The sequence below is a fragment of the Pungitius pungitius genome, chromosome 15 (genome assembly GCF_949316345.1).
Source record: "Pungitius pungitius chromosome 15, fPunPun2.1, whole genome shotgun sequence".
NCBI lineage: Eukaryota > Metazoa > Chordata > Actinopteri > Perciformes > Gasterosteidae > Pungitius > Pungitius pungitius.
This window is the reverse complement of record NC_084914.1, coordinates 12712322-12727497: the sequence shown is the minus strand read 5'-3', so window position 1 is coordinate 12727497 and position 15176 is coordinate 12712322. Positions and strand designations below refer to the sequence as shown.

General features: G+C 43.8%; 1 protein-coding gene across 3 annotated transcripts in view; it reads right to left on the bottom strand.

Annotated features, from left to right (window-relative positions):
- The window catches only part of LOC119209667 (laminin subunit alpha-3-like), a 45843-nt gene that overhangs the window by 20414 nt on the left and 10253 nt on the right, over positions 1–15176 (bottom strand). For all 3 annotated transcript variants that reach the window (XM_037459128.2, XM_062557757.1, XM_037459127.2), the window contains exons 4-31: positions 14182–14300; positions 13922–14092; positions 13407–13507; positions 12818–12933; positions 11951–12069; positions 11494–11584; positions 10362–10493; positions 9129–9179; positions 8964–9011; positions 7808–7942; positions 7379–7513; positions 6873–7007; positions 6588–6640; positions 6078–6177; positions 5317–5369; positions 5117–5222; positions 4795–4894; positions 4315–4471; positions 3634–3772; positions 3325–3467; positions 3110–3213; positions 2498–2657; positions 2006–2169; positions 1802–1910; positions 1615–1712; positions 843–1041; positions 638–764; positions 304–452 (exon numbers count right to left, since the gene is read on the bottom strand). In XM_037459128.2, coding sequence (XP_037315025.2) covers positions 304–452; positions 638–764; positions 843–1041; positions 1615–1712; positions 1802–1910; positions 2006–2169; positions 2498–2657; positions 3110–3213; positions 3325–3467; positions 3634–3772; positions 4315–4471; positions 4795–4894; positions 5117–5222; positions 5317–5369; positions 6078–6177; positions 6588–6640; positions 6873–7007; positions 7379–7513; positions 7808–7942; positions 8964–9011; positions 9129–9179; positions 10362–10493; positions 11494–11584; positions 11951–12069; positions 12818–12933; positions 13407–13507; positions 13922–14092; positions 14182–14300 — 3314 coding nt within the window. The remainder of the gene's footprint in view (positions 1–303; positions 453–637; positions 765–842; positions 1042–1614; positions 1713–1801; positions 1911–2005; positions 2170–2497; positions 2658–3109; positions 3214–3324; positions 3468–3633; positions 3773–4314; positions 4472–4794; positions 4895–5116; positions 5223–5316; positions 5370–6077; positions 6178–6587; positions 6641–6872; positions 7008–7378; positions 7514–7807; positions 7943–8963; positions 9012–9128; positions 9180–10361; positions 10494–11493; positions 11585–11950; positions 12070–12817; positions 12934–13406; positions 13508–13921; positions 14093–14181; positions 14301–15176) is intronic.

Sequence of the window (15176 nt, the reverse complement as noted above, 5' to 3'; positions counted from 1 at the left end):
CCAAGCTGCCCTTGCCCAGCAGAGGTTGGGAGCTTAGCTTTTAGCTTTTAGAAAGCCGTGCGTGGCTGCCAGGTGGAACACAGTCCTTTCATTGTTGTTGTTGGGGATTTGGTATAACACCGAGGACGGAGCACCTCACAATGCCAAGTGCACCTACAGTACCAAACACAGACCCCTCCTCACACCTGATCACTTTACAGCAAAGTATGTCTAATTTTGTTTTTCCTTTTTCTACCATTTAGGCCTCATGTAATGTAGTGAACAAGCATAACTAAGAAACCAATGGTTGACTTGAACACAGACCAGAATAAGTGTATTCTTGTACGGCACGATGAGAGAGATGCTCGGCTGCTGCCAAGAATTATGGTCAAAGTCGAATGCAATGCGCCCGTCAGCGATCACAACGTCCCTGCAGCCTGAGACGGCGGGGCAGAAGGACGCGTTTATCGAACCTGCAAAGAGAAAAGCAGAGTTGAAGTTGAAAGACGAATCGCGAGCAAGCTGCACAATGATCCGTCTCAGCACCGAAGCCATACAAGCAAGTGTGTCCATGGCCTTTGATAATCTTTGTCATGAAGACAGGGACTTGAAGCTCCTTAGTCCCATTCACATTTTGTTTCATTTAACTTGCACCCACCCTTCCACTCCCGCCCTGCGTCCACTTGGACTTCGACGGGGAAGGAGGGATGTTCAGGCTGGTGATAATGGACCACAACCACATACGAGCCTGGGAGAGGCACCTTTGGAGTGAAAGTGATCTCCGTCTGGAAACAAAAAACACAGAGGAAGCTTAAGCGTCCAAAAGTCCACTAAAAAGTCACATTGTTCAACAAGGCTTTCACCTGAGGGAATTTAAGCAGTATCCCGTCACCCTGAGGTTCCGGGACGGTGAACATCCCGATCTGTCGCCTCGGTCTCCAATCCTCATCCTCTTCTCTTTGGGGAGAAGCGGCTGGTGCTGGAAATAGCCGTCCATCGCGGGCCGCATATAAAACCTGGGCTGAAGTGGGCTTGTCGAATTGTCTCAGAACGCAGTACCGGCTGGAAACAGTAAACAGAGACAAGGCGTCGACAGCGTTTGTCAAGTGTTATTTTAGCAGAATAATGTCCCCATGGTTTGGAGAGGGGTCAGGCACCAATAGAACATCCATAATCTCCAGGAATCATTCTCTCTCCGACATCACAAACTCATAGATATGAGTCTGAGGAAAAGCCCGTTTTTAGTATTTTAGCTTTCGAAAAAATATTAAATATTGAATACTGAAACTATGGAATATGGTTAGGTCTATATATATTATATATTTACATAAACCAATAAAAGGCACCAGCAAACCAACATAGCTTCTAGTTTTCTTTCTAGATTGTTGATTACACAGTAAATGAAAGGACTGCAAATTGACAGCTGTGGACACATAGGTAACTTGTAACATCTAACCCAGACAGTAAATTCAGTGTGACAGAGTCAAAGAGAGGTTTTGAAGTTCAGCCTCAGGTTAACGGCCTCATGCAACCTTAGGACTGAGTGTCCTCACACCTGGAAAACAGAAGTGCCTCCAGAGAAATGTAGAGTGGTAGCATACACAACGTGAATGGGGCGCATTCCAGGTGACCTACCTGTCCTCAGTGAAGCGCCCATTGGTGGAGACACACAGCACTTTTGGGCCGACGTAGTCAATAGAGAACTCCTCCGCAGGAACTGCGTAAACTTTATACTAAGGAAGAAGCAAAAGTGTTTGAGACGGCACGCCGTTGTCTAGATATCCGGCTCTTGTTGAATGGATTGCGGAAACACTTCCCGCACCAAAAGGAAGGACGCGGTGGTGGTTTGCAGATGTATCTCCGTCTTGTGGGTGAGCTGGAACGTGGTCACCCTGTTACTGCTGTCCACTGCGACGCTCCGGCACAAGAAGCTGCAAAGACACATAAAGATTGAAAAAACGTTATCACATCATATGGTGAAGACCGTTTTTTGATCTGAAGCAACAAACCCCAAAGACAGACTCACCTGAAGGCACAACTGTATATGTTGGCCCTGGCTGGGATCTGGTCAGCTGATGGGTCCCTGATGACTATGTTGACATTCTGGACGGCGTCCACCTCGCTGGCGTACTCCAGGACGAGGGCGTACGGGCCGGGACGAGGCACATGCAGACTGACTTGGAGCTGTGACTACATGACACAGATCATACAAAGTAACCATGGTTTATGTTTTAGAAAGTCCAGTGACAGATTTAAAAAAACGCATTAAGTATTAAAGCAATTAACACATGTCCCACTCGTGATTTAAAAGATTTTGCCACAACTAAATGCAAAGATCATTCCACGGTCACGATGCCGAAAGCTTAATCATCCCCTTATATTCTGTACTTTGAAACGGCAGATAAGATATTTTATAACCTGTGTTTTCAACCTACTCGTGATTCACGGGACCATATTTCAAACTAAACTCTCCGACTCCGATGTTAAGGGGTTAAAGTCCTGCGTCCGGGCCTCCTACCTGTCTGCCGTGCAGAGCGGCCATCTGAGGGTGATCCGGGGTGAGCCGGCGCACGCGGGCCCGCCTCCTCCTGCGCCCGCCGTGACTGCTGCTGAGTTTTCCTTGTGAGCCCAGTGCGGAGCTGAAGCGGTCCATGGCCACATGCTTATACAACAGACAGCTGAGACAGAGACACACATTTGCACCGGCTGAGTCAGCAATGATTACACGACCCTCCTGTTTGAGTTGATATCATTACAACATTGCTTAGTATACAAGTTGATGCGAGTTCGTTTTTGATTGTAATCCATTATCCATACGTTCTGTTAACGTAGTGCATTTACGAAACAATTATGGGATTTCTTGCCTTTCCCTTTGGCGTATAGCAAAACATCTGTATGTTATGATGTATTATAGACATAAAAAAACACCTGTACAAGCTAAGCCCTCACAGGCATCATTATAGACTTACCCCAGATCATGTTATGTAAAGAAACTAAGACGATAAATATATATTGAAAACCCAGAGCTTTGTGTGTGCAGTATGAAGAACAGAATGGATGGCTGTAGAAACTACACCAACCCATGTCATGCATTAGTGTTTAATATAAAATGGCTGAAAAGAAAAGTTACTTTGTATCCTTGTTCGCAGTGGGTAAATATGTGCAGGGCCGGGTGATCTTCTCCTGCAGCAAAGGTGCCTCATAGTAATCCCGCGGCAGCAGCACTAAATAGTCCTGGAGTCACACAGAGTCATAAACCTTTAGTCTTAAGTCTGAAAATACTTAAAGTGGAATACTACACAAGGAGACATCATTTCTACATTGGAGTCTCCTTCATGAACTCACCAGCAGAACCCCCTCTGCCCTGATGTGAATGACCCATGTCCCCGGGGTCAACGTGAAGGGCTCGGCGAAGCCCTCTCCCGGGACCGTGAGGAAAGATGGAGAGGGGCTCTTTGGGAATATAACTTCCGTACTCCGGTCTGACCCTGAAGAAGAAAAAAAAAACGCAGAAATGTCTGTATTGTGACACATTCACAGATGACGGGAGGAAAGTTATGAGCAGGATACACATCGTGTACATGACCTCTTGGGTTACTTGTCGTGTTTCATCAATGATGAGTTAGATTTGATGACGATGAGATGCAGCCTCACCTGCAGCGCCTCTGTTATTGGTGGCCGCGATGCTACCGGTCACACTGGTGCTGGTCGGGTTAGTGAAACGCACAACCACGCGGAACAAGTGCTGCCCCTCGCCTTTGCGCTCAACATTCACCGTTACTCTGACTTCACTCTGCAGGGACGACAATGACACACAGCTGAGGGCCCGAGTGGCGATTAGTATGTAATGTTATGAGAAATGTCAGGTGGGCAGCGAACCCAGCCGGGTTAATCAAGTGAAAGCAAGCAAAGCTGAAGAGTGAAACATAGGGCCAAAGGACGGCAGGCCCTTCACTTACAGTCACTGCATAAAGACTGAGAGACGGTTTCGTCCACCACCAAGATCCTTGCCCTTACACGGACTCTCCCCTTTCTTTGGGGGACGGAGTAGCGCATGACAATATGGAAAGGGCCAGCAAAGCCGAGGGTAAGCTTTAGGATCACCTCCGGCTGAAGAGAGATAGCGTTAGTTCTAAGAGAGAGCGCTGATGTGATAGGAGGTTTTGTGCTGAATCAGGAACATCAGGGCAAAAGGTAGAAGCAAAACAATCATAGTGGCGGCAGAAGAGATTTAAGAAAAGGGAAGCTATAGGGTGATTGAAGTGGCAGATGGTAATAGTATCATTTAGAAGAACAATCAGTGGGTCAACGGTCCCGATGTGAAGACGTACTGACCTGTGCAGGAGACATTACGGCGTAACCTCTCCAGCTGAAATCTGGGAACTCTTGGGGGTCGTAACCAAAGCGCACTGGTCTGGCATTCGGCGTTGTCCCATCCTCGACCTCAAACCTCAGTTGGTGAAGAGTGGGGAAGTAGTAGCTTGGTGCTGGACTAACAGGATGCATGAACATTTGTTTTTTTTTAAAATGTTTTTACATGATCATACAACTGCTTTCACACATGGACTGCGTGCTCCTGGATGGCAAACCGGACCACCATGGCGGCTCATTTGGAGACTCTCGTCTCTTATGTCATAAACCGTAAAGTGACCATGTGGGTGTTGAATCCGTCTCCAGCTTACAGAAGCGGCGAGTTGCACTTTACTCCACATCATCTCGAAACACACCAGCACCAGAATTCGTTTCATTTCTTCAAACAGTGACTGAAACTGATGGGAATGGACAAAATTGACATTCAGGTCGGCCCCATCTTACTCTGTGCATTTAAGGCCAAGTACGTTCTTCTGACACCGACACTGTCCGGACACCTCATCGCACGCCGTGTCGATGGCACCGCCCAAATCACACTGACAACCTATGAGGCACGAAAACAGCATCGTTTTATTAGTTTTATCAAACCTCTATGGGGGAAGGTTTGGAGTGTTTGTCAACTCTACATACTGTATTTTCTGAATATAACTGCAACAAGCTGATCAACCACTTTATTTTATTGCTCCTCAAATGATAATTTGTTAAAGTAACATAGTTTAAAATAATATCATGTGTAAGAGAGATGTGGTGAAGAAGAGCAACTTACCTTGACAGCCCAAATAATGTTTTTTCTGCAACAGGAAGTATCCATCCTTACAGGTTTCACATGCATGCCCACATGCATTGGGCTTACAGTGACACTGTCCACCTTTCTAAACAAAGACAAACCAAATAAATACACAAAACTGTGATTAAGCCATTCTGTAAAAAATCAGTCACTGCGAGTAATAAAAAAAAAAAACTCACCTGTTCACACTCTCCAACACCGCTCAGGGTCCCCTTCACTTCACACCGACACTCTGACACACGGGGGTAGGAAAGCACAAAGGGGGACATGCAGCGAATAGACTCTGATTACATGATTTTGTCTTGTTCATGGGCTAAACAGAACGGCACAACCCCCCCCCCCCCCCCCCCCCACACACACACACACACAATCTTTAGAGATCTGCACATCAAAGGGCCAAAATAGTTTCACGGCCACAGCTTGCTTTTGAATGAAATGCCGGTCAACCAGAGGAAATCTCAGGATATTAAGCTCTTTTGTCCGGTAGTGCTGTGACGGCAAAATTCTTGGTTTGTAACATAAGACAAGTATGTGGACAAAGCCTGAAGCTGTTCATTTCTGTTAGGGGGATGAGGGCAGTACTGTTTGAAATTTGCCGATTGGTTGTCATTACTGAAAAGTCACAGCATGACATCATGACTCAAATCAGTTAACAGCAATTTGTCTGCATTTGTGTGTTATTCCCTTCTGAGGGACAGGAAGGCATATCCGGCCTTGTTGACAGGGGTAATGATGACATATCCTCTGGGTAAAAGGGGCCAAGACCCCTATCACTCTGACTGCCATGTCTGATTGGGACTTGTGATTTAATACATTAGTAATCAGGTCTAATACTCATAGAGCCAAATAATTAAGACCGGGACACTTTGCTGACAGGAGGTCAATAACGTTATTTTCTTACAAAGTTCATGAAATGAAGTTTGCTATTATCAGCTCTTACCGACGCAGCCTCGAGAGCTGTCTGCAGCCAGTTTCCAGTACAGAGGTTTACACTTGTCGCAAAGGGTTCCCTCTGAGGTTGCTACACAGTGACATGCGCCCTGTAGAGTCAGATGAGGCTTTTTAACGTTTAAAATCGCTGCCTGCATTGAGTGGAAATCAGTGTTTTTGCGTTACTTTCAGCTCTAGCACACGTCCCAAAATAGAGGAGGGGAAAACCATTCACAATCTCTTTGTTTTTTCTGTCTCTTCAAAATGGAAGGAAGTCTCTGTTCCTTTAGTTTGATTGCGTTTACATTTCAGAGCAAAACAACTGCTTGTGAAATTAGCTGCACGGCGGTGTTATCAGTTGTACAACTTGATGATGTAAAGTGACGTAAATCCACACCCAAAGGGCCCCGTGCTGGAATTAGACTTTGAACACTTCTTTTTCATCAGGCCAAATAAAAACATGATTAGACTTGGGCTTCTGTAGAGAAAAAAGATGGGGGGGTTTTGGGGATTAGCATACCGTTTGAGGATCAATGACCTCAGTTCCTCCTGGGTTACACACGTTGATGGGCCCTGGAAGTACAAAATATATTAAACCAAAGTAAAATACACATGAGTAAATCAGGAAACTGTACTGTTACTCTTTGTATTGGATTATTAAACACGGCTCAAAGAGAACTATCTACACATGAAATTGATAAAACCTTTTATATTACAATACTAAAACTATCTACATTACCACTAGTCTATGGGATGCTCCCAATATGACCTCCTTCATAAGCATGATGTTTTTGTATCTAGGTACCTGAGCACTCGGGGAACCGGAGTCCAGAGGCGCAGCGGTCACACTGCTGGCCCACCCGCCCCGGGAGACACAGACACTGACCCGACACAGGGTTGCAAATGCTGCCGTATGAGCCTTGCTGTGAACACTGACACGCTGGGGGCAGGAAACAAGCTGAAGTAAGTCATGAGCAATGTAACCGTTGAATCTGGTATTAAAAATGATTCCATAATGCGATTTCCTTCTGATTCCCAGTTGTCTATTCTTGGCAACGTGATTCCCTAGATGGAAGTGCATAAATTTCTCATGCTCCTCTACTCTGTGAAAAGGTTGTGTCGTGCAGAATACTTTATTAAATAAATAAATGACAACTGTGGGAGCGCGAGCTCCACAAGGAAGACGCCCCAATAAGCCCAGCGAAAAACAAGCGGACACATTTTTTCCACAGCCCCTCAGATCCCAGGCAGCCGATTGGTTGTCCCGTCATATTTCCACTGCGGGGGCCGAGAGGGATCAAAGCCACTTACCAGCGCAGTCGGGGTATCCATAGTAGCCCGGTGCACATTGGTCACACTCCTGGCCCGTGTACCTGGGAAGGCAAACGCACTGGCCACTTGGACTGCAAACGCCGTCGGCCGCGCCGGCCCCGTCACAGGCACACGCTGGAGCAAGAGACCAGCGGGTTTGAAAGTGATATAAAAACGTAGATATATGGCCATAAATAATAATAAATAGAGTTCTGTTGGTCTGGCTGTTTCAGGAGGGTCATTTTTAGGGATCCTTGGTTGTTAAAAGCACACGAACAGCTCGAAGTGAACCTGCTCCAGAATCTTGTCCGAGGAGATCCATGCCAACAAAGGGAAGTTTTATGTTGGTAACGACAAAGAACAAGCTCGCTAATTTCCTTTTTTCAAGCACACACGCTTAGTTTACACCGGTATTATAATCTTTCTCACCCTGGCAGTCCGGGAAGGAGTGGTGTCCTGATCGACAGCGGTCACATCGCTCCCCTTCCACACCATGGCGGCACAGGCAGCGGCCTCCGGCATCACACACCCTGTCCAGCGTCCCCCTGTAGTCACACGTACACACTGTGCACAAACACATGAGGCGTTTTCACTTACAATACAAGTAAAGAAATGAAATCCAAACTTATAGAAAGTGTAAAGAGTAACCCTGTTGCACCCTGAAGCTTGCTTATAAATGAGCTGAACTACAGGAGAATGACAAATACTTCCGTCTTCTGAACTATGCTCACATTGTGGCACACGCTGGTACGGCTGCGTTAGTTCCCACATCTTGCCGAGCTTCCCCTGGTACTGGTATGTGAACGGACTTGGCACTGGGACAAGATAGCCACTGCAGCCACTGTGTTCTTTGTCCCTATGCAGCCCCAAAACATTAATATCAGCTTCTGGATGGCTGATGATAACATTCCATCTGAGTCAGCTCACAGGAGTTAATGTTCGCCTACATTATCTGACAAATAAGACGGGGATAAAGGTCTTTGTTTTAATAGAAGCCCTGTTTTTCTAATAATGGATTGGCGGCTTAGAGGAAACCAGAAATGGGAATTTAAAACACAGAGGCTATAACTAATAATAGACTGGTTAGTTCTCACGTTCCCAAAGGACCATTGCTTTCCTAAGAGGGGACATTGACCACTTGAACTTAAATCCTAAGTGATGGACACGATCATTTAGGACCAACAGTGTGTTGCTGAACAATTGCGAGAGTTCTGTTGTCCCGGAGCAGCAGATTTACTCATTTTGACAATATACCATAAATGTATTACAACCGTCCCATTAAACCATTCCTAATGTACTACTAGTTTGGTTTTAAGGCCTATAAATATTATCTGACTTTTAACCGGGGGGTTTTCTTGACATTTATCAAGACTTCTAAGTTGTCCAAGCCCTTCAAACAACCTGGGCTGCCTGTACGTGAATGTGACTCCAAGAAAAAGGAAAAGCACGCCTTGTAAAAAAGCTCTTCAACAGGATACAGTTTCAGTCGTTCTTTTGTCTTATTTCTTTCAGAATCAGTCAATGCAATTATCACAGCATGGCTGTGCAAACACCTGGCAGCACAACAGCACATAATCACACTCACGTTGACAGCTGGGGGAGCCAAAATAACCAGGAGGACAAGCGGTGGGCCCTTAACAGAGAGAAAGGAAGAGGGAGGAATGGGATCAACGGTGAGCAACATGACTGTTTAAAGAAATCCTTCAATCCAAACTGCGGTTTGAGACAGGGCAAAGTATTGTTGACTTACCCACAATAGGTCCTGCAGGGGACTGGGTGGTCGTCTGGTACACGGGATATCCTGAGTGCAGAGGATATAGAATTAAGACCTCTACTGATGGGGAACTGTGAAGTCAAATGAAAAGTTCAATTTCATTCATCACAGTGGAGAATTGCTTTTATTTACCCTTTAACTCTCTGCTCTACTGATAGAGCACAATCTGAGTCAGAATATATTATTGAAAAAAGCATTGACCCGAAGATATTCTGTTTGAGCCATCTCTGTTTACCTTTGTTGAATTATGTTGTAGAAAATATAATAAAAAATCATTATTAACCTGAAAATAAAAATGAAAAGTAATACTTTTCACTACTTAGTGATGACAAGGACATTAAAGGGCTCCACAAAATGCAGGCAGAGGAAAACATTGTTTCAAGGAATAGTTGACAAATAAATTGTATTTCACTGATTTGATTACATGCTTTGACACTGTCAAATAAAGGAATGCATTAAAAGGGAAACAACATCCCTTTGATACTGTGATCCCTAACGCAAAGAATCATATTATTATAAAAGCAATAAACCAAGACTTGGATCTTCTGTATTACACGTACAAGTTGTAGACATTTTATATGACGACACAAAACCGCAGGATTCTCCTGAAATGACTCTGGTAGCGTGTTTAGACCAGTTGGTCAAGGCGTCTATTGTGGTCATAAGAAGAGACACCGATCTAATAACAACTTCTAGTAACACATTTCTGTTGAAAAGGAAAAGTCTGATTTTTTAACAATTCATTCATTTGAATGACATAAAAAAATATATATGCAGGGTTATATTACAAACCCTTAAAAATACTTCAGTCAGTCAAAGAAATGAATCAGTCTTCATGACGAGTACAGGAAATCCTGCAGCCGGATCACACTAAGATAAGATGGGTGAACTCTCTTCTGTGAGGATAATATCTATTTGCTTAGAGGAACCTTTGCATGGTAGTCAATGCCAAGGCATGGGCATAAATCCTCCTGCATTGAATGCATACTTCCCTCAAGGGAAGAGACTGAAACACAAAAGGCTAAAAAAAAGGGGGGAACATGAAACCGATTCCAGACGTCAAAGATTGTGTTTCACCCGTGCTCCCAAACACAGACACATCACTTCATCAACGTGTTCTGTTGTCCTTGAGCCAAGAGGAACAAGGGCAGTGTTAAAGGGATGATTTGGTATCATTTAAGACAAAAAAAAGGAAAGGTAAATACTCACTAATGCACTGAGGGTAGGAATGGAATCCGTCTGCACAGCGATCACAGTTTTCTCCAGCAAATTGTGTCTGGCAGACACACCTTCCCGACTCCATCTCACAGCCGGCTGTAGTCCTTTCATCACACCGACAGGCTGGTGGGGTGGCATGTTGGCTTTTTCTCAATCAACATTTATTTACAGATAAATGTGCAACGCACACCGGGGGTGGAGCCCGACGTCATTAACATTCATATCATTTTCATCTGGGGTTGTGCCCTATTGAAAAAATATGTTTTTCTTACTCACATTTATGGAAAACAGTATTACTAATGTTGAAATCTATTGTTGTTATTCTATTTCCTTAGGAATACAACTTTTGCTCTGTTATATGTTAGATTAAGTCAAAAACCATAAGGTCTGTGGCTTTTGAGAGAATATTCATTACTGGACACTCATCCTTTATTTCCCATTGTGGTCTGGGAACTGCTGTAACCACACTACGTGTGGGATCACAATGCAACAAAATAAAGTGTATAAAAAAGACAGATAAAAAAATTTTAAAAAATCATTTCTGAACTTTTGGCCGACTTGACTTTTTTTTTTAACCAAATAGAGTTTGTGGTTTATTTTTTGAAAGCACCATGGGCGACTAGTTTAACTGTAATACTGTGGAACTTGCAAACACAACTGGCAGCTATTTATATGGCGAGGGAACGCCATGGACCATTAAAGTAATGTAAACAAGAGCAGAGCCGAGTTTAGCAATAATACAAGTGCTGGTGCAATGGTGCTATTTGAGTCAGTGTTTTTACTTCACTTGTTTGTCATACATTAAATATATACTTGGTTAGACACCCCAAAGGGATCTATGGCTGTGACCTGGACATTTGAAAGCTCAACCCTAATGTTATATTTTCGTAGTATGCTTTAGTATTGCATTAATTAAAGCCGCTGCACAATGTGATCTTCAGAAATTCTAACCCCATTTGGTTGAATAACTTGCATACAAAAATGAATTACATAAATAATTTAAATCAATATCTAAGTACAACTAAACAAGTAGTAAAGTCAATGACAAAAGGACTCAAAAAAATCAGATCAAAAATCTATTCAATGTGACCACTTTAAATGAAAGGGACGTCCACAGACTCACGTATGCATCCAGTGGGCGACTCAGGAGGGATTCCAAAAGGTCTGTAGAAACCGTCAAGGCATCGATCACAGTTCACTCCAGCAGTGTTGTGCTTATTTAAGAACACAACAATTTGATGTGAGCCACAACTCATACAAAATGGACCAGTAAAAATAATTTAATGAGCATAACAGTGCATTAGAGTACATTTGCTATGTCAAATAGAATCTTGTGTTTAAAATGCACATTTGACACGATGATTTCCTATACACTCTGCATCTGGATCTCAGAGGGATTTCAGAGGGATATCATATTAATATATGACACATTATACTTTATTTTGACAAAAGAAACTGGAATAGTTAGCAAAGTATGTAAATGTAAAATACTCCAGAGCACTCAAAGAAGGTAAATAATTCACAATCACCATGCACTTGCACACACTGGAATCAGTTTAGACTTGACATGAATTTCATACCTGACAGTTGATGCACACGCCCCCTCCGTCGTACCTTCCGAAGGTGTCTAAACTTGCTCCCCTCTTTTCCACCTCTGGGTCGTAATAACAGTCAGAGGCATGGGAGAAACACTGGCAAGCTAAGAAGGAAACCCCCGACACACACACACACACACACACACAAATTATTCTATATGCCTAACCAAATAACCTCTTACTGCCAGGTCTGTATTTGAGCACCTTAAGCTAGTCAAGTAAAAATAGGAGGTTTAAGTCTGCCTGTTAAATATCAAGAGAAACTATAAAATCAAAATTAAACAAGAAAGTGCATCCTCTTCCTGAATACCACCCTGTGTCTCATTAATGTTTATGAGGGTGCATTTCCACTGCAAGAGCGCACTGATTAAAGAGTCTGATTCATCACTTCTCTCTCTCTCTCTCTCTCTCTCTCTTTGGTGGCTGCTACAAGGTCATTTTTCATAAAAGGGAAAATTTGTCAACAGCCCAAAGTATTTAGATTCCAGCTGACACCAGACCCTTCGGGCTGACTGGACGGCTCGACCAATGAGCTGGCACGACGGACTCTCAGGTAGGTTCTGATTAGCCGGCTGATTACCGGGCTGAGCAGACGATGAAAAGCTGTCATCCAGCTGCTAGTTGTGCACTGTGCTGTACTTTACACATACCATGTGAGGAATGTCCTCTCAACTCTTCACCGAGGTTCTCTACAACACCATAACAGGGCATGGCCCACAGGGCTTAAAAATCAGAGGCAGGAGGACACTCGGGTCCACTCTGTGGCCGTGAATCAAGACGCCAGCAGCGCAGGGAGCGTGAGAGAGCGCTGTGTCTTACACATTGACCCAACCACTGTACATGCACACTCACCAAAACACTCGTTCGGACTGTCTGGAGTGGCAACGCGCCATGGCTTCTGGTTAAAGCCCGGGCAGCAGCGGTCACATGACTCGCCACAGGTGTTGTGTTGGCACTCACACCGGAGTCTGCAGACAGAAGATAAGGCACGTGGATTTAGTGATCTGCAGGCACAAAACACTAAATCTATTCATTTGGGGGCAGCAGAATAAGCTAACAGAACCATTTTGGCAGCCATTTGGCTAAACATTTCACAAAATGCAAATTTATTTGATAAGAGAAAATATTGATTGGAGCAGCTTTAAACCAATAGTCCTTCCTCAAAAACCACTCACTGGATTACTCCACTAGATTAGCAGAATCTCTGCAGTCTTTGCCTCAGTTAGTCATCTCAATGCACTGTTCATACACAAGAGTCCATTGTACAAAAAATGTATTAAGTTAATGAATGATCACAGGAAATTGATTTAGTGGTTTATGTTTAATATCAAAGTTGACTTTTAAAATGTTTATAACAAACCAGGTCAAGAAATTCAACCGGTTTCCACACAAAAGCATTGTGTCACAATTTTAGAGCCTTAAGAAGAAAATCATTACTAACCTGTTAGGGTTGTCCTGGTAACGCCCCCGAGCACACACCTGTGCATGCCCATGACAAACACAGCGTCCCCCGATGCTGATGTCTTTGATACTATAGTAATACTGTCAACAAATTGGGAAAATGTTCTTACCGGACACTTTTCAAAGTAATAAACGGCGTTTTCACAGCAGAAAAAATGTCTGGCTTAAACTTGTTCAACCAGATGCAGTTAAGGCCAGTTTTATGTGGTAACATTAGAATGAACCGGTGACATCATTGTCTTATCCTCATCGTAAAATCAACAAATGACTGAGCCGTTTTGGTACTGAATCTTTAAGACACATTTCTGGAAGTCTTCCAGGAAAGCAGAACGAGGAACATGAGCTTTAACTTATATTCAACGTGTTTCACCATGAAGACCCGGCAAGGATGGATGCGGGAGCAGGAGGCGACAGGCCGGTGTGGTTTGCCCCAATGGGAAACAAGAATCAGACAGCATGACACCGTTGTGTGAGGCGGTGCAGAATGGGCCTCACCCTGCGTGTGACGGTGGGGTCTCTCTGGGCCTTGGAGATCAGGTGGCCCAACAGGGTGCTGGTGCGGAGGAAGCGCAGGCGGATGTTGGTGGCCTTGGTGAAGTCTTGTAGCACTGGCGAGTAGGCAAAGTTTTTGGACCCCGGCCGACCGTTTATAAGAGAAACCACAATCTGGATGAAGTAAAAAAAAATATATTTTTTTACAGGATTGCTTTTTGAAAAATGTAAAAATTTCGGTTTAGATTAATTATTTATTTTACCTCTCCGTTTTCCAAAGGGACGATCCGTGAGTATTCTGTGGTGCAGAGCTGGTCATCGTCGTGTACTATACGAGCATTGGGCTGCTTCCCGAATCTTTCAATACACTCACGCTTTGAATCTGCCATAAAAGTATTAAACTTAAACTTTCAATTCCTTATTCTATTCATTGTTCATTATAATGACAACAGGAATGTATGGCTTCTGTAATTCTACTCTCTATTGCCAAATGAACACAGTACTTGAAACACTGACAGGGGTTGTGTTTAGTTTCTCACCTCAAGCTCTGACCCCTGATATTGAAGAGGTCAGAGTAAAATATGTACTATGTGAAATATGTGTGATATCTTAATTGGACCCTCGCAGGAAGAGAGTCTTAAGAGAGCCATAGAAACAAAGCCTGAAAGCCAAGTGGGCTCGTGAGAGTTGACTCTACATGAAAATGATGGCAAAGAGAAACTATAAATTGTCAATCTGATAAGTAACAGCTGTGTCTCCTGGCAATCTGTGTGCACAGGTGCCTCCCGGATATTAGACAATCCAAGCTCAGATGTGCCGACTTAGCCAATCTAGAGCATGTATTCAGGTATGAAACTCAAGACTGGTATGACCTTACAGGCCCGGTAATTAAGTTCAACATTCGCTGCGTGCCACCACTTGTCACTTTTCTACACAAAATCGGCCACTCAAATCACACAGGCGTCAGGCGGACATTTATCCCGGAATTCATTTAAAGATATAAAGTTTGGTTGTTCTAAATGCCTTTTTCCCCACAAAATCAAAACAAACACACTTAACACACATCTTAAATTCTTAAGCGGGGTGATCAGTGGGCTTGGATTAAATGTGCGACTAGCAGACACATTAAATCCGTCTTCACAATGGAGCTTTTTTTGCTTTTTGACTTGTCATGGCAGGAATAACACAGGTGTAAATAATAACGGTAATGATGTCTGCATTGTGTTCAGCAGTCCAGTTGCGGGGCTCTGACACACCA